A 22,216-nucleotide genomic window follows, 5' to 3' on the forward strand; every position below is an offset into this window, starting at 1 on the left:
TAACAGATGGTTGAATTTTGGAGAAACCATCTTTTGACATGCAGTGTGAACGTAATTGATTTTCTGGAAGCACTTTTCATATAAGTGCTTAATAAGCATCCAAAAGATGCATGAACGTTTTGACTTAAGGAAGGTTGTCTCAGCTTCAGCTTGCGCACTAGCTGCCATTCACTTTATATGGACTTAAAAGGAAAACTATCAATAATGTCCTTGTCTCAATGATCACAGCTTAGAATGTGCAATTCAACTTAATCAAACACAATAGAAAGAGTTTATTCCAATTACTATCTGTTAACTTTATTATTAGCATTCCTATTTTTATGACAGAAATTGATATGTTCAATTTTTTGCAAGGCTGTTTTGTGTAAACTCTAAAAGATCGATTATTTGTATTCATCGAACATTTGTTATCTATTTAAAGATGTTTTGTGTGTGTGTATATATATATATATATTCAAAAATACTAATAGTTGATTAGCATAAAAGGAGATGTGTATGATTGGCACGAGTAGATAGTTAAATACAACAATCAATTAGAGAAAGAAATTAACTTGTTTTAATGATAAGTGAAAATTTGCTAAAAATTTTTTCGATATTGGATTTGAGTCTCACAATGTGTGAGTTTAGTTTAATTTTACGTTGATGTCGTTTAACTAATTGATTTGTTTATAGAATATTTCTTCCATGATGTATTTTTTAATGTATATCGAGAGTTTGATTAGAGTTATAATATTTATTAGTAAATGTATTTCATAAGATTTAAAAAAAAAAAGAATTAGTGTACTACCCAAAATGATTTTATATCATGTGCATTCTCTCAGAACGCACAGAATTTGACACTTGAAAGTTAGAACATCTATGATACAATACTTTCAATAAAGGGAAAAAAATGTTTGATCATCAAACTGTTGAGGTGAAATTTCAGGCTTCTTTTTTGGAGTAGCAGATATTTTTTTATGTTTGATTGAGTAAATCATACTCTTCCCTCTGCTCAAAATGAATGCAATTCAAAGGATTCTCAGTCAAAAAAACCAATATTTTAGTGCCAAACAAGGAACACATTCATATGCCTTTGAGTAGGAATCTTTTTAACCCATTTCCCCACAAAAATTACTTCTACTATAACATAAAATATACTGATTGCTGTGAGAGATGAAATAAAGTGACAGAGCAAAAAAAGAAACACACAGCCAGCCTCATGTGTCTCCAACTAGTGCTCCATCTTTTTATGTCATCCTCCCAATTTCTTTATTTGCTCAATTCACCAGCTTTTTTCTTATTTGTCTATGGCCCACACATAATCAACACAACCCTTGATTTTGCAGGATCAGCAATTGGCTTCTTTAATCAAGGGTTGAGAGGACATCGTAAAGGGTAAATTGTACTTGCTCTGCCATATCTACCGCTGGCCTAACAAGCAACCCACCCACCGATATTGCATAATTAATTAAGTGCTTAATATTTTAATTAAGCTTTTAATAAAAAATTATTAAAAGCAACAGTATAGAATAGAAGCATCACAAGTACACAACCACCCAAGGAGTAATTTTTTTGAGTTTTTTAATTTATTAATTTTAAAAACAAATAATTCCTTAATATGCCATTTTAATGAAAAGATTAAGACAATAACTGGCATGTCAACCAAGCCAAACATAAAGAACTTCCTACAAAGAGCAAGAAAAGAATAGAACACATCAGCAAAAGAATTATAAAACCATATCTGTGAAAGAATTTTAATATTGTTGTTTTGAATTGCCTTGGATTTAATTAAATAAGTGGAAATGTCTGTTAAGTTGTACAAAGACTACAAGAATCAAGAAAGAATTATGAGATAAAGTAGGAGAACAATGAAAATATTATAAGCAATTAATCTTATCATATATTTTTTTAATCGAAGTAGGCTAAAATGTTAGGTTATAGGTACATGATGAACCCACTTTGATTGTAGCATGAAAGGCACATAATCATCAGTTATATTGCCAAGACAATGTGAAGGCCATGAATCCAATGGAGCCAAAGGGTTAGAGAAGGTTTTGGTTTCCCAAGTAAATTAGAAGCAATCAAAAGTGCCTACTTTTTTTCCGGGGAGATGGCTGGAAAGGTTATGGGCTCAACACAGTGCATGGCTATTCCTTGTTGCGGGGTTATAGCTTGGAATTATTTACCTAGCTAATTAGCTTTGCTCACTTTTTCACTCAAAATACTAACCAAGGAGAAAGCAGTAGATTTTTCTTCTTCTCCTTTTTCACTTTAGGACTCAAGAGGTTATTGGCTCAAAATTTGTAGAACTTAGGGGGATGAGGTGAACCTTGAATTTTAATGACATAATTGGGCTGCATGCTCCAAGACATCGAGCGACTACAAGGTTAGGGTAAATTCTTATATGCAGGATTTGATTGTTCAATTAAAATAAAACATTGCGATAGTCCTTGCAATATTCAGGTAATATGATTTTTGTCCGATGTTTTGAGTATTAAAATAAAAAAATTCAATCCAATATGAATAAACGACATGCTCCAACACCCATTACAATTATTATAACATAATCCATTATTATAACGTAGAGACTACAAGAGTAGAGTAAATTCTTGTATTTAGAAGTTATCCAAAAATATAACATAGTCAATTTTTTTTATATATAAAGACCCATTACAATTATTAACGATTATTTATGCTCACTAACTTGGGGTTTCAGCCAAAAAATTAAAATATGTATATATATTGATGCTAATATCCACATAAAATGTATAATGTTAAATCAAGTCCTTTTGGCATTGAGAATCGAGTGAATACCCCAGCTTCCCTTTAGTTATATCCTATTTTATGCTCGAATCATTCCTCCTTTTTTTCATCTGAGAATACCTTTTCCCCACCAAACCCAAAGGACTTGTTGGGGGCGGCAAAGGCAATTGAATCAAAGCATACAGAACTTGAAACAAGGAATCTCTTTGTCCAGGTAACTGGAGAAAAGGACTTGTCCTACGCATGTCTTAGATCAAGAGACATAATTTGCAGTTTTTACAAACTAGTTGATTCTAAAACACTGAAACATGACATGAAGATGACAATTCTTTGACTGTCGGTATCCAGAAAATGCAAGAAACCCTCCAGCTTTCGATGGTTTCCCCAAGTAAGGTTGTATATGTTCTGGGATTGCCCATTCGTTCTTTATTTACTCAACTCCAGAACAAACTTTATTTCTTTATTACAAGTGTCTCACTTCATTTTGCCAATGCGCTTTAGAAACTCTATAGTCCATCAATTTAATCTACTGCTAAAAGAAAATCATAATTTCGGTTGTCATGTTGTAAAATCGCGACAACTTCTTTTTATCTTACCTCAAATCAACAAAAAATTCTCATGAATACAATTACATGTACATTTGCTTTTATGACTCTCACAAATGTCAAAAGCATAGAAGTAAATGTTTTAACTTCACGCTTCAATACTTACAATATAAGACTTACTATTGAGAGTTTAAAGTCAAATTTTTAAAACGAGATTTAAGAGTTTGTTATATAATTCAATATATTTTTATAAGAAAATTATATAAATAAAATGTAACAAGGAAACTAATTTGTACTCAAAAGTTTAACCCCATAAAAAAGATTTTATAGTCTAAATATAATTAAAAAAGAATACATTAAACTCCCCATATTCTTATTTTTGGATGAATCTCCCAAGGGAGAGGAGAGGAGAGGAGGGTTATGAAAAAGAAAAATAAAAGAATGGAAAGAAAAGGGGTAAGAGAGGTAATAATAATGGAAGAAGAGTCAAATTCTTTTTGTCATGTGCTTTTTCCCAAACTTTTTAATCATTCATCATAAGCACATTACATAGACCCCAGGGGTCCCACTGCCTGAAATCAAAAGGCATATGAACAGTCTCATCATAGTGCTCCACCCTTCTCATCACATTTCAACCCTAATCCCGGCTAAGCTATCTAGATGTATATATTTTTATAATTATTCTGTTTTACATATGATTTGCTTAAAAACACACACACACACACGTAATTTACTTATTTTCTTTGGCATTTTGGTAATTCTCTCTAAACAAGAAGGGCGTTAAGACGAGCTTGACGTCATCTCACGCAGCGACCCGCACTCACCCATCTCATCTCTCTCTATTCAGACTCACCTACATCTCTGACTAAATAAACAAACAAAACACCTTTTCTTTTCCCTTTTTTTTTTTCTCTCTCTCTTTTCTTTTTCCTTTTTTCTTTTTATTTTTCTGGAAATTCAATTTGATAATTTATCCTAAAGGTCAGAACCCGACAAAACTCAAAACAAGTATCCTTCCATCAGTGGCATCCCCAGTAATTTCACCTAAACTCCCTGCCTATTTCTAAAAACTAACCCCCTCTTGAGTTTTATGTGGCGCACTATAGCAGGAGAGAAGATGAACAAAGGAAAGAGAGAAGGAAAAAAACCTGAAAGTGAACACTCACAAAACTGAGAAAAAGAAAGCTCTTCCAAGTTTCAACTCGAAACAGTGACATAAAAATAAAAGAAAGAAATACCAAAATCCCTCTCAACTTATTCGTTGTTTCTGTCTATTTTTGTGGGGCTTTTCTTTTGTTGTTTTTTGCAACTGAAAAAAAAATGGAGCAAATTTTGGCTATCTTCAAGCTTGAAGCTTGTGGCATCATCTAGGAGGAAAATATAAGCTTTTTTCTTGTTTTTCTTTGTTTAGTAGTTTTTGTTAAAGGTAAAAAAAGGGTTGATGGGGAGAGGTTGCAGGAGAATGATAGCAGGGAACTTGGATCCAGAAAGAAAAAGAAGTGGTGGGTTGAGAACGAAGCAGGCTGGTAGAGGCTCTTGCAGAGGAAGTTAGCTTTGCTGCTTTATTTTTTTTTCCCTTATGAATGTGGGATATTAAGTCTAAAGATTGCATTCTGAGTTGTTTTTGTTGGTTGCTTTGCCTACAACATATATACTTTTGTTGGTTGATATATATTTGAGAAGAAGGGAAAAGGAGAAGAGCTATGGGCGCTTTGTTGAAAGAAGCTTTGAAGTCACTTTGTGGGGTGAGTCAGTGGTGTTATGCTGTTTTTTGGAAGATCGGCTGCCAGAATACTAAGTAAGTTCTTTTATTTTTGTTTCTACTTTGTTTTGTTTTCTTCTTCTTCTTCTTCTTCTTCTTCTTCTTCTTTTTCCTGGGATTGTTTGGTTGTGGAGAAAAATGAAGGAAAAAGAAGAGAAAGTTGGTGTTTTGTAATAGTGCTCTGCATGTTTTTGCTTTGGTCCTGGATACTCAAGTGAACTGAAGCTTCACTTAATCTGACTTATGTTTGTTTCTTTGATTTTGCTAACAAAGTGGAAACGAAATATTTTTAGTTTTCTCTTTTTTTCCCTCCTTATTTCTGGGGTTGGATTCTATCTTTAGAATCTAGCTCTTTAGCCTGAATTTATAGTATTCTTTTTTTTTCTTGATGGGGTTAAAAAAGCGAACTTTTTTTAATTATTTTCTTGGCAACCAAACAGAGGAGATTCAACATAGATGAAATTCTTTCTTGGGTAGTACTGTTTTTGGTCTCTTGAGGTGGAAAACTTGCTTTTAGACATGTTAAAGTCTGATTGGTTACTGTTATCTTGTAATTTTTTTTTTGATTCGTAATCTGTTGCTGCTTTTCTTTTCTGTTTTTGGACATTTATGTTTTGGTTTATTCTGTTTTGTCTTTAAGAATCTTAGTGAAAAGTAGATTTGTATTTAAGTTTGACAAGAAACCCCTCTTTGTATTGGACCGGTCTACTGCTGAAAAATCCATTGATTCAGAATTTTGCTTTCCTTTGTTTGATTCTGTGGCCTTATTTTTGCATTTTTTTTAAATAAAGCAAAATTGCTATTTTTATCAGTAGGTGAGTAGAATCTGCTATTGCTTTTTGTCATGGTCTGTTTGGCTGCTGGAGAAAATGTAGAGAGAAGAAACAATATTAGAACTTGGACAATTCACTTTTTGTTTTAAAAAAAATTTATTGCCTCCAATAGTATGAGATTTCTCGGAATAAAACCAACTATATACCTTCATTTCCGGTTGTCCTTTCCAGTTGTCCCTTTTGATTTATCAAAAGCACATTTGGGGAGTCATGGCTAAACTTTTGGCATTATTTGCCTGAGAAGAGTCTGTTAAGATTTAAATGATTATTGACTTCTCCATAAAAAAGAAAGAGTTTCTGCTTTCCTGGGTCTTAACAATGTATTTTACACTTTGCAGGTTACTAATCTGGGAGGAATGTTACTATGAACCCACACTGTCTGCTGTCCCTCCATGCATTGCTGGAGTTGAAAACCGTGAATTGCCATTTGGAGAGTGGGAGGGAGACTGGGGTTCAGAGACTTCCTCTCAGCTTGGGAGTCAACCATGGGATAAAGTCCATTTGCTGATTAACAAAATGATGAATAATCGCATTAATATAGTAGGTCAAGGGTATGCTTTTGTCCATTCTCCAATTTTTAATTTCCCTATTAATATTATATTTTCAAATTCTTTTCCTTGCTTTACTCAAATATGTTGACATTGCTTGCTGTTGTTTTTCAGCTTAGTAGGCCGAGCTGCATTTACTGGAAATCATCAGTGGATTCTTGCGAACAATTACATCACAGATACCCACCCCCCAGAGGTATATTACAAATTATAGCTTCTGAAAACAGCTACAACGGAGAGTTCTGTCTTAATTAAGAAGCATGCTGATTGTACTGTATATGATGAATGCCTGATTCTACATCTATTAGTTTTAAGAATATCCAGTTTTCTATGCATCAAATATTAATTCTGACAAAACTTTTATTCTTCTGAGCATGAACTCTGACTAGTGGTTATGAGCTTTAGATGGGAACTAATGTGAATAGATGAAATGTTCTCCCATGAATGCTCTTTTTAGGAAAAGGGTAGAGGTGGTGGTTGTTGTTAAAGTCACAGAACTTAACATGACTTAAAGTTTTTGTGGATGCTTCTAGGTTCTAAATGAGGTGCATCTCCAATTTTCAGCTGGCATGCAGGTTTGATAACTTCTACTCTTGCTTATTATTTGGTTATTATCTGTCTGCTTCATTATTGGACTTCTATCTATTGCAGACTGTTGCAGTTATTCCTGTTCTTCCTCATGGTGTTGTTCAACTTGGTTCTTCCACATCTGTAAGTAATTTTTATTCAGTTATTCTGAGATGTGCGAGAACCATTCCATATGCGTCTGTCTGTTCATTTTCATAGACTTAGATGATGTTATATTTAGGGTTCATACGATACAACATAGTGTCATATCTGAGGCTAAATAAAGCAAAATCATCGCTTTGCAGTTCTGTTTATATATTGTTGACAAGGGACTTAAATATTCCTCTACAATGGGATATTACTAGTAATGCAGCAGTTATTCTCGGATTTTGCTCCTTCCTATGCATGCTTGAATTTTTAATAAAGTCGGAGTATGTTAGTTGCCTTGAAGCTTTACTATTTACCTGTTCTTCCTTCAGATTTTGGAGAACATGGGATTTATGAATGATGTGAAGAGTTTAATTCTGCATTTGGGATGGATCCCTGGAGCTCTTCTCTCTAACAGCTATGGAACAAGTGAATGTGTTGAGAAAATTGGGATTCCCATTTCTTTAGGAAAGCCCATTTCAATGGATTCGGCTGGAATTTATAGGTCTACAAATTCCATGACTTCAGTTACTGAAGGCTGTAACCAACAAAGCAACTCATCTCAGGCTTCAAGGGTTATTGGTCAATCACCTTCTCTGATTAAACAGATTCAAGAAAATTCACAGGGTACTGCTTCAACAACCCAATTGCCTGGCCTGACCCAGACTTTGGATAAATCTCATGATGATCACTGTGAATCAAAAATCTGTCCAGAGATGAAGCCAAACCTAATTTTTAAAAGTCAAATGGACTGTGGAGTTGTTGGTGCTGAAGTGATTCCCTTAAACCCAACTTTGTGGCTGAACCCTCAAGTTTCTTTTTGCAATTCACAGTCTGGGTTCAATTGTCAGCCTATAATTGGTCAATCAATTGCCAGTCGTAGCAGCATAAAATCAATGGAGCAACAGATTTTGTCAGATGCTGGTCTGCAAAATCATGTTACCGACAGCATTAGTGCATCAAATAGTCAAATGAAACCAAAATCAATTCCAGGCATTGTTCCCATCTTGCAGAAACTAGAAGATGTTACTTCCTCTTGCACGCAACTGGCAGGGAGTGGGGTTCAGAAAGTTGGTGCATCTAGAGTGGAGGTTCCTTTATCAATTCTGGCTAATCAATTAAATAATACTCGTATGCTTTCAGGAGTTTCTAATCAAGGACATGATTCTGAGGATTCTAAGTGCACTCAAGCTGATTTGGTTCCAAAGAAAGAAAGTATGGATAATGATTTGTTTCAAGCACTTAATATTCCATTGCTTCATGCTGAAGATGCCTTGCCTTTTAGTGAGCAACTCCCCAGTGCTATTCATAATTGCCTGAAGCATGAAACTGAAGGTTTGAGTACTAGATCCTTAAATGCCCAGCCTCCATCAGGGGATGACTTGTTTGATGTGTTGGGGGCAGATTTAAAGAGTAAATTACTTAATGGGAAGTGGAATCATGTGCTTGCTGAGGGACCAGATTTGAAGATGCAAAATCTGGTTAAGGATACTTCAATATTTAGGGATATGCAGAATGTGTTTTCTGATTTATTTTCAGCTAACGAAGGGGTATCAGACCGGGGTATTTATTCTGGGGTGGGAACAGATCATCTTTTGGATGCTGTGGTCTCTAGTGCACAATCTGCTGCCAAGCAGATATCAGATGATGATGTGTCCTGCAGGAAAGCGTTGACAAGGTTCAGTAACTCCTCTGTTCCTAGTAGTTCTCCCACCTATGGCCAGGTTAGTATTTCCAACCAAGCGCAAGGGGAGTTGCTTGCTGGCCTTCCTAAGTCTTTGTTGAAAGGAGGAACACTTCCATCCAGTTCTTATCGATCTGGCTGTAGCAAGGATGATGCTGGGACTTGTTCTCAAACTACTTCTATGTATGGGTCTCAAATCAGTTCATGGGTTGAGCAGGGTCATAACTCAAGACGTGATAGCAGTGTCTCAACTGCATATTCCAAGAGAAATGATGACATGACCAAACCAAATCGCAAAAGGCTAAAACCTGGAGAGAACCCTCGACCCAGGCCAAAAGATCGCCAGATGATCCAAGATCGAGTGAAAGAGTTGAGGGAAATTGTACCAAATGGAGCAAAAGTATTGCATCTTTTAACCTCTTGAAATACCTACATCATTCTTTGCTAGTGTGCTTTATTCTAGTAAATATTGTCTCTAATGTCTATCCTTTTGTGTAATTTAACAGTGTAGCATAGATGCTCTGCTAGAAAGGACCATCAAGCATATGCTTTTCTTGCAAAGTGTAACAAAGCATGCAGACAAGCTAAAACAAACGGGAGAGTCTAAGGTACGGAAAGTGCTTATTCTCATTAACTAATTTCTCTATTTATCCAACCTTACAAGAAGTATATGCCAAATCATGCTCTAATTGGTTGTGGCAAAAGATTTGCCATGTGCTGTGCTTTGCAGCTGCTATGCCAGATGTGTAAACAGGATGCAAAGCTTATTGAGTATCATCAGAAGTAGAAGCAATTCTTTTATGTGCCTATTTAAATGTCACATTGACATTTTGCACAAACATTGTATTGAAACTTAGACTTTGAGATGTTTGAATAGATGTCACTTTTGATGTTTGTTCCTTTTCATAGAAAATTTAAAACAAGAATCTCTTTAATGCTGAGATGTTACTCTTGTTTGAGTTTGCAGATAAAAGAAAACTTTGAGGGAGGGGCAACATGGGCATTTGAGGTCGGGTCACAATCTATGATTTGCCCTATTGTTGTTGAGGATCTGAATCCACCTCGTCAGATGCTTGTGGAGGTTGCGACTTTATACTTGTGTCTGATGTTGGCTTAGAGATAATTTATCTTTCTTGTTCACTCTGTATGACTGCATTGTATTTATGTCTTGTGACAGATGCTTTGTGAAGAACGGGGTTTCTTTTTGGAGATCGCTGACTTAATCAGGGGATTGGGATTGACCATCTTGAAGGGAGTCATGGAAACTAGGAATGACAAGATCTGGGCACGTTTTGCAGTGGAGGTAAGATCTTGTCAAGTATCCTCGACCTTTATCAGTAGATATTTGTTTTGGTCGATCTTTCTAATAGATTTTTTCTCTATTGTTATGTCATGGAAAAAGCAATATGATATCCATGTGCCTAATATTTTTTCGGTGTTACACAACATAGACTAGTAATAGGAGATGGTTCGGAGAAATATTATGCGGTCTAATTACATTTCTACACTGCAGTTATTAAGCAGAGGATTAATGAGAAGATTGTAGCCATATTTGCTAGGATACTAAGACTTTCTAGAGACACTTTAATTACTGGTTTTTAATAGACTTGTTAAATATCACATCTATAAGCATAAGGATAACTACATCTTTTGAGATACGTATCTTTCTTTGAATGAACTTAAAACAATGTCATTAAAGAAAATATTCGAAGTGGTTCCGAGTAGACTGCCATTAAGAAGAAACTTTTATAATATTGAGGGCATGTATTGGTTCATCTGTAGTCTAGGTTCGTTCTTTTGCCATTGATCAGGAACGAAAGCAGTGCATCAAGATATTACTAAGTAGGGACATACACTCTATCAAAATAATTAGATTATGGTAAGATGCTAACAAAGTAATTTGTATCTAGCTAGCATTTTGATTATGAAGAAGTTCTATATGTAATCTTCATTTTGATTTGTTTCTTCTTTGCACAACAAAATACAGTAACCTATTTCCTTAAATTGCATGTTTGGTGTGTTTTTATGCTAGTTATTTGACTTGAGTTTCCTGTACAGGCAAACAGGGACGTTACAAGAGTGGAGATATTTATGTCACTTGTTCGTCTTCTAGAGCAAGCTGTTAAGGGCAGTGCATCATCGGCCAATGCTTTTGATAGCAACAATATGATGGTTCAGCACTCTTTTCCCCAAGCTGCCTCTATACCTGCAACTGGCAGGGCTAGTAGTTTACAATGAACCACCTTGCTGCCTGGTTTCCTGGTTTAGATATGTTAAGAGCGAGCCCTAGCTTGCTTGCCATGACTAACATACAGTCTGTGGACTTTGGTGGTTCTGACCTTGACTAACGTTCCCACATGACTGACCTTGTTTTGGAGGGGTATTTGTTTAGGTAGTGAAAGCTTGTCAAAATCTTTCAAATGGCCTGTTTTGAACATCTGAGGTTCCTATTATGTACCTTCAGAAGAAACAGAAAAAGAATTTCAGTCTCAAGGGACGGTTCAGGAAAAAGAAAAGGCTCCTTAGATATTTGGACTTTGTTGAATTCTACTTGATGGATAATCCTGTAGGCGTAAGGGTGGGTAGTACAATAGTTCAGGTGTTTATGGCACTCAAATGTATAGAGGACTGGGGTATGGATTATGAGATGAAGTGGGGGAGGAGTTTTGCTACCAGGAAAGGGATTGCATTTTATTTTCATTTTTCTTTTTTTTTTTTCTCAACCCCGGCCCTGGATATTTTCTTGGGTTAGGAATGTTCTATATTTTGTGGCAGTACTGGAATGTTTTCTTTCTGCTAATATATGCATTTCTGATTGATCTGTATGCTTTAATAGAGTTGGAATGTTGGTGCCTCTGGATCTTGTGAATCCAAGTCTTCTCATGGAATCTTAGCAACGATAGGTATCAAGTGTTGGAAGCTTGAAGAATTGCCACCTATTCTGGGCATTGCGATATGTTGACAACTGGCAGGGAACTTTCCATCTCAATCAACATGCTACAACGGGAACTCCCAATGCATCCCTTCAATCTTGTATCTAGGCATGACCCCAGGATGGGTATTGATTATTTGCAGTCCCAGGGCTTATTTCTGTTTTCAATCATAATGGTCTCTGGATGTTAAAGGCACTTTATAAACAGCTGGAAACTTCTATTGCCAAGAGAAATAAAAACAGCTAGTAAGGTCTTGGCGAGTTTTACGAGGACAATCGCGCGTGTTCTTGAAGAAATTGATTACAACAATGTTGATAAGGGAAATAGGTCAACTTCGAAGGCTTTTAAACGCTAAGCCGAAGGCCAAATGCATTACCTGCACACAATTTGGATGGTTGGGGGTGGCTGTGTGGCTGGGGAGTGGGGGATTAAATGCTCTATTAAAGCCTAAAATAAGGCGACTGTCAGCCTAACTCAACAGAACTAGGCTTAAAGTGTTAGGCAGCAGTTTCCTTGCATGTACATACACATATTGAAACATGTACTACACGTTTTTATGTTGTGAAATCAGGGTTTATATTATAATAGTATAAAGCTACAATATTTTGTTGATCTATTAATGCAAGATTTAAATCTTATGGTGCGGATTTTTGCATTTTGCATTGTCTAGATTCTAATATTCTAAATTATGGTGAAAATGGAAATGTACGAAGTATGAACTAATGATACTTTAATTTTTTAGGACGCAAAAATTAAGGACTTGTTTGCTTTAATTTTTTTTTATTGTTTTTCTCTCCTCAATTGGGGCCAAATACAATTAGAGGGAGAAAAAGGCTTCTAGAGAAGTTCAAAGTAAACTTTCTAGAGGTAAAAAAAAAAAATAATAATAATAAAAAAGAAACTTCCTTGAGGAGTTGATAAACATATGCTTTGCAAAAGCTTTAAATTAAAAAAAAATCTGTGATTGGTAGACATATTTAATTAAAACTTTAAGAGAAGACATTCAATTAGATGAAAATATCTTTATTTATTTTCATTTCCAAAGGCTTTAGGTGGTCTGCTTAGTACTGCCTTGGGCTTTAACATGACAAGATGCCCAGAGAAGGTGCCGCTTTAAGACCTTCAAACCAGCTAAACATAGTAGAGTCGAACACAATTTACCTCTTATAGAAGGGAATTATATATATATATATATATATGTATATGTATGTATATATATGTATGTATATGTATATATATATATATATATATATGTATGTATGTATCATGTACGTGTATATAATAGGTCTTTATCCCACAAATATGATTGTGAAGTAAAATATGATGAGCTCTTATATTCAAATATGCATAAAGTTTGCCTGTAACAACTTCAGTTAATCAACAGTTATTATCAGAGAGTAGTATTAGTATTGAAATATATTTCAAAAATTATTTATTAAATTGATATAATTATTGCATTATAAGCAACCTTATCTTGTGAAAAATATTTTTTTGGTAAATTTTAACAATATTGTTGCAAAAGCTATCTTTTCTGCATCATAAAAAGTATTATGTTGCAACAAGTTCTTAGGAACTACATTTGGCAACAACTTAAAAAATTGTTGCAAATACATTTGTAATACTACTATTTGCAGCATTTTGCAACACTTTATATATTGTTGCCTAATCACTTTTCGCTAAAAGTTTTATGTTGCATTAGATAATTGTAAACTATACTTTTTAGTAAAAAAATTGCAAAAAATATTTATGTAGATATTATATATATTCTATGATGGAGGAAAATGAAAATGATACTCATTGATCTCCCCTTGTTTTGCTCAGTGTATTCGATCCCCTTGTGACAACCATTCTCCTCATCTTTGTGCATTCTTTGGTGATGGTCTTGCGCACTTGGCATTCTTTTTGCCTCGTAAAAATCTTAACATCATTCTTGTCATATTGATTTAGGATATCTTAAATCATCTTTCCTCATCCCTCTCCATTAGTTCAACTTTGAATCCCACAATTTGAGACTTGAACCTTCCCCAAATAAAGGTTGCGAGCATTAGTGTCCTATCAGGCTTTTGTACATCATCCCCATTTCCATTCAGCATTTGATCATTCATCATCATTGTCATTCACGTACCTTCTCTCTTTCTTTTTTGCTTTCTCCCTTTTCTTTTGTCTTTCTTTCCTATCATCTTCAAATCTCTAAAGTACAAATCAAAACAACATCAATTCTTTCAGTACAACTTTCGCAAATTGATCTTTGATAACTACCAAAAAATAATTAAGAATAATAATACTAGAATATTATGTAGACTTGCAAGTTACAAAAACTCCAACGTCGAATCGTATACCATATCAGGGGTTTGAATTCCACGAGCAAGCTGGAAGCAAGGAAAAACTTGTTGCTTTAAACCTATATATATATATATATGTTATTCCCCCAAGAAATTAAAGAATGAAACTAGATCACCAAGCAAGAACATATGCAACTAGATGTGCATATTCTTCATGTCCAAAGGCACAAGCGGTGGTGTGATCCATCAATAAATAAATTAAAGCAGCCAGAAGTAGATGGACAATCGTAGATTAATGCCATAGATATCGATTTTGGAACATTACCAGATTTTATCTGTTTCCATGCACGGTAGTTCGAAAAGCAAGAAGGGAACTAGCTAGGGAAGGTAGCAAAGAATATGTTGACAGAAAGTACAAGTTAATTTAAAGGTTTGGACGACGTTCCACAGGGATTCGATTGTTGAGAACAAAGAGATGCTCAAATGGCTTACCAATTCACATGATATCCTAATTTTAATTTCCTATATCAATGGTTTAGTTCAAGCAGCTAGCATAAATTTGTACCTTGTGTGGGATAGCCTATGCTTTTGAGATGTACTCGTGAGAAATAGCAAAATATCTTAAAGGTATTGATATTGAGGTGAAAATGTCGGCTTGTACGTATTTGTGAAAAAAAGTTAAGGCATATTCTCAATTCTCATGAATGAGTGGCTGTAAATCAAGTTTCTTTTGTTAGAAACGGCATGGACTGTAAATTCTTTGAACCTTTATCTTGAATTTGCATGCTAATTATTGCAAAGGCAAAAGAAGTTGGATAGTATATTACCTAGTTTTTCTTATGTTGATGCCATCATACCAGTTGCTGGAGATGTTGAAGAAACTAAAATCCTTACATTTTTACCATCAAAAAACAAAAAAAAAAAGGAATGCTTTAATTTAAACAACTTTAATAAGATTTTGTTTTCTTTTTTTAACAATATAACGACTTGTATTAAAGAACATGAACTACAATTATGGGCATTTATGCCTCTTTATATATATATATACTTTCAAACTTTATCACCGCACATTTTATATTAATTAACACAAAAATTTGTGAATATTAGTTGTTGCTTATATTAGATGACATAACTAGTGCAAAAGTATTAATTGATAAAATTTGTATATACAATTAGTTTATGGTCAAGAACAAAATATTTCTCATCTAAGAATTTTTGAATGTGCGGTATATGCTTCAATTGCTCCACCACAATGTACAAAAATAAGTTCTCAAAGGAGGTTAAGAATTTATGTTGGATACGTATCTCCATTTGTAATTAAATATTTAGAATTATTAATAGGAGATTTATTCATAGCAAAGTTTGTCAATTGTCATATTGATCAAACAATTTTTTCAACATTAGAGGGAGTGTTACGAATATTTTTATGAATATCCATTTATGTTATCTATATATAGTTTTGGATGTAAATTAGATTGGATCAACCTTAGGATTTAATCCATCCATCTAATCCCTTACTATTATCTTCATCTTGTAAATTTAATTTAGATAAGGGATTATTAGCCTATAAATAGACCCTTTCACTTCATTTGTAAATATACACTTAAATAAGATCTTCTTACTCCCTCTAAATACTTTGTTTCTCTTTAAATACTTTCTCTTATATTTTTTTTATATTTGTTCTCTTAAGATTTATTTCATAACATTAAGTTTTAATTATAAATTATAAAAAAGTAATATTTAAAATTTAAAAATTAAATTGAAAATTTAATATAAAATTTTTAATATTTAAATATTTTAAAAATATAGAATAAAATAAAATAATGATATTAATGTTTTAAATAATACATTACTAATATTTTAAATAAAATATAAACTATTAATATTTTCAAAATTAAAATAAATAATCACATTAAATTTTTAAATAACAATTTAATAATATTTTAAATAAATTATTAAAAAAATAAATATTTTAAATTAAAAATTAAAATTATTATAAAGGGTATTTTTATCATTTATCATTTATTCCTTAACTATTCCTAAAACTATTTCTACTAACTAAACATTCGAATAATTTATAATAATAATTTTTGTCGTATTATATTCTTATGAACCAAACTATATAATAATTATTCATCTCTTATTCTATTTTTTAAGAAATTTCTACTTCATTCAGTGATCCAAACACACTTGAAAGTTTTTAAAAACTATATAATATTGTAATATTATTTATAGACTTTTATACCTTTTCTTTTCTTTTTTTTGTTCTATGTTATTTCTTCTTGAATTCTTTTTGTCAATGACAAGTCTAGTAAGGTTTTTGGCATCAATCAAGCCCTCAATATCGTTTTTAGATTTGGCACTAACCGGCTTAGATTTGTCTTGATAATTTATAGGCAGATAAAGAGTTTGAGAGAGCTCATACATAGAGTGGTATAGGATTTTGAGAAAATTAAGTATGGGATGCGGAAACTATAAAGTGCCAAACAAATCCAAATTAAGGTGTAAGGAAACGTGCCATGGATGATGACTCGCCGTTATATGCAAGGGCTTTTAGAAAGAGGTTAATTAAGGACCCATACCTAAAGGTCCTGGTATTCTGATTCTGCCAAGGCAAAATTTGTATTTTAATTTTTTTTTTAAAAATGAGTTTATTAACTCAACATAGCTTGTATGTCATAGTAAGTCTTAACGTAAAAGACTTATAATAGCATATAAATCAAGCTATAGAAAAAGAAAATTCATATCTTTATACTCTATAGTATTGCTCCAAATATATGTACACTTTGTCTTAGTGTTTTTTAAATTACAATTTGAAATTTTTTATAATATTAAAGTAAAAAATTTAAAGTGGTATATGTAAAAAATAAAAAGTTGCAGGTGTTTAAAAAAGAAAGTAGACTATAATTTTTGAAATCTAAAAAAAATCGATTTGAAACAGAAAAAGAGTTACAATTAAACAAAATAATATAAAATAGAAAAAAATAACGAAAATATAATTTTTTTTTTATAAAGAACTAAAGTTAATTTGTGTAAAAACTAAAAGAGACATGAGCATGTCGATCACACTCAATAGTGAGTACAAATAAAGGTTTAGACAGGTTAGGTATATCATTGAAAGGAAGTAATGTTCTAATAAAGAAACAATGAACATGATCACATGTTAACGGTAATAAAGTGACATTCAACGAAGGTGGTTGTATATAGATATGGAGCAGCTGGCACATAAGCCTTCACCCTCCTAATGATGGAAAAGCCCACAATTTTTCTTTGTTTTCTTTTGTTTCATCTGAGCAATATTGTCCCCATGCATCCCCTTCTTAACAAGTTGATGTATAAGAATTTTGAATCATATTAATTAGAGATCTCTTTTTATAAATTTCACTTTGTTCGTCCAGTCCAGAGATTGAAAGGACTTAAAAATGAAAGCTCAAACTCTAATTTCTGAAATGATGTGGTGCACACTAGGCATCCAAGAATATAGGAGGAGGAGGAGGAGGAGGAGCAAGTTTGGGATAAGCTTGGACCGTGCGTGTGCTCGCTGAATGCAAACGTAAAAAAGGGTACAAACTATATAAAACAAATTTAGTTTAAATATTGTTACAAATCATTAATTAGGGTAGGGGCGAGTTCTGACTTTAAAATGCTTTGTCCTGGCCTTGCCTAAAAATTGAATGGAGCTAATATCTTTCTTGGTCCAAGTTTGCCTAAATAAATTAAAATTAGTGTCTGAATCGTCCAATCTGATCCAAGCAAGAGGTTTGGTTGAGATCTCCGTCCTTACCCTTACGCATGTCTAGCCCTTGCCCGCCATGCGTCACCATTTACCATGCTACTTTACATCTTCATACCTTGTAAGGATGTCAATTAATTAGCTCTATACAAAAAACATCGAACAAATTAATCCAATTACTGAAAACGAAACTTTAATTTGTAGCAAAACAAGCTGTAACCAAGATTGAATTGATAAAGGTTTTTTTTTTTTCTGTGGTCGAGACAACTGCAACGACAGTGACTATTCCTTTTGTACATCTCTCTCTAGATCTCCATTTTAACTATCAAGAAAGAGATTCGGAAATGACTGAACTCAGGTTCATTCTAGTAGTCCAGTAGTAGTACGTTTTGAGCCACGGAGGCATGGGTTACAGCTCACATTGCTTTCTCCACTTGACTAGCGTAGTGCCTTAGGCTATCACCATCACAAATACCTAGGCTCAAAATATATATGCAAGTTTGTTTGGCAAGGAGAAATCTAACACTGGGAATGGGGGCTTGGGTCAAGGGGGGTGGCGGTGTGGTAATGGGTACCAGCATCCATCCAGAGCCATATTGCACTGAAATGGGTCAGCTCAGCTAGACAAACCACTTTGTCGATGCCTTTTGTTTTCATGAAGTTTCTTTGTACTTTACCGGACAAAAATAAAAGGTCAGCAATATTTATGACTTGGAATTGAAATAATATATTTTACTGACCGCTGCTAGATGCTTTGTTTCCTTATAAATAGAGGCTCACGTGTCGCCTCTCCGAAGGCATATTCTTCTTGGCAATCTCTTTATAATCTCTAGTCGTTCCTCTTGGTTCAGGCAAGCTTTTTTAGTCTTGGATCATCTCTGTATCTCTCTAAACCAATTACCAATGGATTTAGAGTCTGCAAGTCGAGAAAAACAAGGGCTGTTTTCTTGTGGATGGTCAAGGATGAAGGCCTTGCCTAAAAATATAACCACTAAGATATTTGAGTTTTATAGCAAGGTAAAAAAGCTTGCCCAAGATGATCCAAGAAGAGTTGTTCATTCACTAAAAGTGGGACTCGCACTCAACTTGGTCTCATTATTATATTACTATGAGCCACTGTACAATGGCTTTGGGGTTTCTGCAATTTGGGCTGTAATGACTGTTGTAGTCGTCTTTGAATTTTCTGTGGGTAAGTTTTGTCAGCCTGAGCTCTTCCAGCTCAAAATCAAACAAAGCTAAGAATTACAGACATAGTTTTCTTTTTTCTTTTTTTAACTAAGATAAATTAATTTTCACCAGGGGCCACTCTCGGGAAAGGTTTGAACAGAGGATTGGCAACTTTGAGTGGTGGTGCTCTCGCTGTTGGAGCATATCATCTGGCTAACCTATCAGGACGGATAGGTGAGCCCATACTGCTGGGGTTCTTTGTCTTCCTTCAAGGTAAAGTCACAGTATTTGGCAGAAAAAAAAAATGCGCACCAAAAATTCCCTTTTCCTATTCTCCATTAGGCGGATTCAAATGTATATAAATCTCTGTTTGCAGCTGCGGTATCTACGTTCGCAAGATTCTATCCCAAAATCAAGGCAAGATATGATTATGGGCTGTTGATATTTATTTTGACATTCGCTTTCATATCTGTGTCCGGTTTCCGAGACGATGAAATATTCGAAATGGCTCACAAGAGATTATCCACCGTCCTCATAGGTGGCTCTACCTGTGTCATGATTTCCATTTTGCTTTTCCCTGTCTGGGCTGGTGAAGACCTCCACAACTTAATTGCTTCCAACCTGGAAAAGCTTGGTTGCTTCCTAGAAGGCACATCTCCTCTCCTCTCCACTAATTACAAGCAATTTACTAAGTATTATTCCATATTAGTAGTATTTTCCTTTAACAAACACTAAGGAGAAAGATGTTGACAGGGTTTGGAGATGAATACTTTAAAATGCCAGGGGATGGAGAGTCCAAAGATGATAAATCCTTCTTACGGAGCTATAAAAGTGTTCTTAATTCAAAAAGTAACGAAGATACCTTGGTGGGTGAAAAAGCTTTAGCTCTCTTTCTATCCCTCATTAGAGTTTCCATCTTGTTGTGGTTTCTGATATTTACTTTGGTCCTTTTTTCTTAGGCTAATTTTGCCAGATGGGAGCCGGGGCATGGTCGATTTCAATTTCGGCATCCATGGAAACAGTACCTGAAGATTGCAGCTCTAACACGCCAGTGTGCATATCGAATTGAATCTCTTCATGGACACCTGAATGCTGACATTCAAGTATTATCTAAATCTCCACGTCTCAACTTTCTTGATTAAATACACTGAGGACTAGGCTATTCTAATTTTTAAGAACCAACAAAAAAAAAAAAAAAACTCAGCAGAGAAAAACTAAAAACCAAAAGATAGTAAAGTTGATTATATCATGTGTTTTTCCTGTTGGGTTCAAATATGACGTTTTGTTAATTAGCCATACTGGGAATGAATATTTATACAAAATGGGTGGGTAAATTAGTAAACAAGTAACAAAATATTGCTTTTAATTAGTAAATTCATGTACCTAGCCATATATTTTCTTTTAACTTGTCACCTTCTACTATTTTTGCAGGCAAAACCAGAAATCCGAAGTAAAATCCAGGGGACATGCACAAAAATGAGCTCGGAATCTGGTAAAGCATTGAAAGAACTAGCATCGGCAATCAAAAGAATGGTGAAACCAATTTCCGCTGATATCCATATTGAAAACTCAAAATCTGCTGCCAAGAACCTCAACTCTTTACTCAAATCAGGCCCATGGGATGATGAGATGGACCTCTTGGAAGTCGTACCGGTGGCTACAGTAGCTTCTTTATTAATCGAAGTGGTCAGCTGCATGGAGGAAATTGCTGAATCTGTTCATGAACTTGCATCAATGGCAAATTTTGAAGGCAATAAGCCAACTGTCTCACCAGAAAAACCAGAGACAGGACAAGTTGGAGTTGTGAAATCTTCCAATATTGAGGATAATTGCTCTAGCGTTATCATTACAATTGGTGAGCCAATTCGAGAAAATGGGAATTCTTCTGTGACAATGAATAATGGTAGACCGACGACTACTGAAGTGTAAATATTGTATATATATATTGCTAACCCAACCGTACGGTGTCCAAACTAAGTTACTATAAGGTTTTTGTACCTTGAAATCAGTTTAACCACAATGAGAAATTATTTCTTGACATGGAGCTCGTGTGGACAATTTTCTATGGCTTTGTAATGTGCTTGAGTTGTTAATTACAATAATAATTAAATGCTTCTCAGTTTTGTGGTCTTATTTCTTTCTTATAAATTTGTTTAGTTATATCCCCTTGTACCTGTATGTATATGGGCTAAGCTCAGAATCCTATAATCTGTATAGGCAGCGGTAAATTGGCACTGGTTCTTATTCACCGGTCATCAGATTACGACATTATAGCTTTTAATATAAAGGATCATTATTAAGCACGTTTTCCTATCATAAATTAGTTTTAAAAATTATGATCAATAAGTCATTAAAAATTATTATATAGATATTTACATAAAAACTTTGTTTAATAATAATAACTTCTAAAAAGTCTGATCTCATTTAAGTTGACATAAGAATTTTTAATAATAAATCATGGATAGATGCAGTAAAAAGGGTGTAACCAATAATTTCTCCTTATGACATAGTTGCAATTTTTTTTTTCCAAATTAGAAAGTAACAGAAGGAGATATTAGTTTTGTTTAGCTGGAAAAGGAGGTAGCTTGTTAATTGTTGCTGGTAACTTGGGAATGGACTCTTGATTCACATTCCCAATTAAAAAGAAGTAGTGTATTTTATAGAGTCCTTTATTTGAGTTTGATGGTTACATCTATATGTATATATATTCAGAATTTGGGATTGAATATCCTTGATTACTGATTAAAGTAGGCCAAGCAGTTAAAACTCTCAATTTTTTGCACTGATTTCCACAATAATTAATTAGTTGCAGCCTGTTGGTGCTTTCGAAGTCCTTAATTTCAATATTACAGAATAGCTATTGAATTCAAGTATTAAGTGCTTGCGAATTTAATCATCGCATCTTATTGACCACGTAAATTTTCAGTTTGTTTAATACTACCAATCATTGCCTCCGCTTAGTGGGTTTCGAAGATTTTAGGTGTGAAACGTGGGGCTAGACAACAAGGAGAAAAACGCAAAGGGTTCTCTGGCTTTCTTTAATGAATCTATCCTACACATTTCAATATTGATCCTAGTAAAAATTTCATACTCAACGACGCTCGGAGAGACACAATACTCTTAACTAAATCATTTACCTCTCCAAACTTGACCGTTGATTTAAGCAACTTGTTGATCAACGCTAAATATTTTCAAGTCAATTCCTCACTGATTAGAGAAAATCAAGAAATGCAATCGAATCATAATTGACCCTAAACCCACATTAGATAAACC

General features: G+C 34.0%; 3 protein-coding genes across 3 annotated transcripts; all 3 read left to right on the top strand.

Moving 5' to 3' along the window:
• Positions 4,306 to 4,871, top strand: LOC108663448. Its single transcript, XM_018127489.1, has one exon. The coding sequence runs from the start codon at positions 4,729 to 4,731 to the stop codon at positions 4,837 to 4,839; it is 111 nt and encodes a 36-aa protein (XP_017982978.1). The 5' UTR covers positions 4,306 to 4,728; the 3' UTR covers positions 4,840 to 4,871.
• Positions 4,724 to 11,661, top strand: LOC18590212 (transcription factor LHW). Its single transcript, XM_018127410.1, has 10 exons — positions 4,724 to 5,085; positions 6,221 to 6,433; positions 6,545 to 6,626; positions 6,964 to 7,005; positions 7,082 to 7,141; positions 7,477 to 9,228; positions 9,335 to 9,436; positions 9,796 to 9,909; positions 10,006 to 10,131; positions 10,887 to 11,661. Exons 1-10 carry the CDS (start codon positions 4,991 to 4,993, stop codon positions 11,064 to 11,066), a joined length of 2,766 nt encoding a protein of 921 aa, XP_017982899.1. The 5' UTR covers positions 4,724 to 4,990; the 3' UTR covers positions 11,067 to 11,661.
• On the top strand, positions 18,571 to 21,062 carry LOC18590214 (aluminum-activated malate transporter 2). The gene is made up of 6 exons (XM_018127434.1): positions 18,571 to 18,965; positions 19,076 to 19,216; positions 19,320 to 19,592; positions 19,697 to 19,809; positions 19,903 to 20,046; positions 20,375 to 21,062. Exons 1-6 carry the CDS (start codon positions 18,680 to 18,682, stop codon positions 20,870 to 20,872), a joined length of 1,455 nt encoding a protein of 484 aa, XP_017982923.1. The 5' UTR covers positions 18,571 to 18,679; the 3' UTR covers positions 20,873 to 21,062.

This window comes from Theobroma cacao, chromosome 9 (assembly GCF_000208745.1).
Source record: "Theobroma cacao cultivar B97-61/B2 chromosome 9, Criollo_cocoa_genome_V2, whole genome shotgun sequence".
NCBI classification, from domain to species: domain Eukaryota; kingdom Viridiplantae; phylum Streptophyta; class Magnoliopsida; order Malvales; family Malvaceae; genus Theobroma; species Theobroma cacao.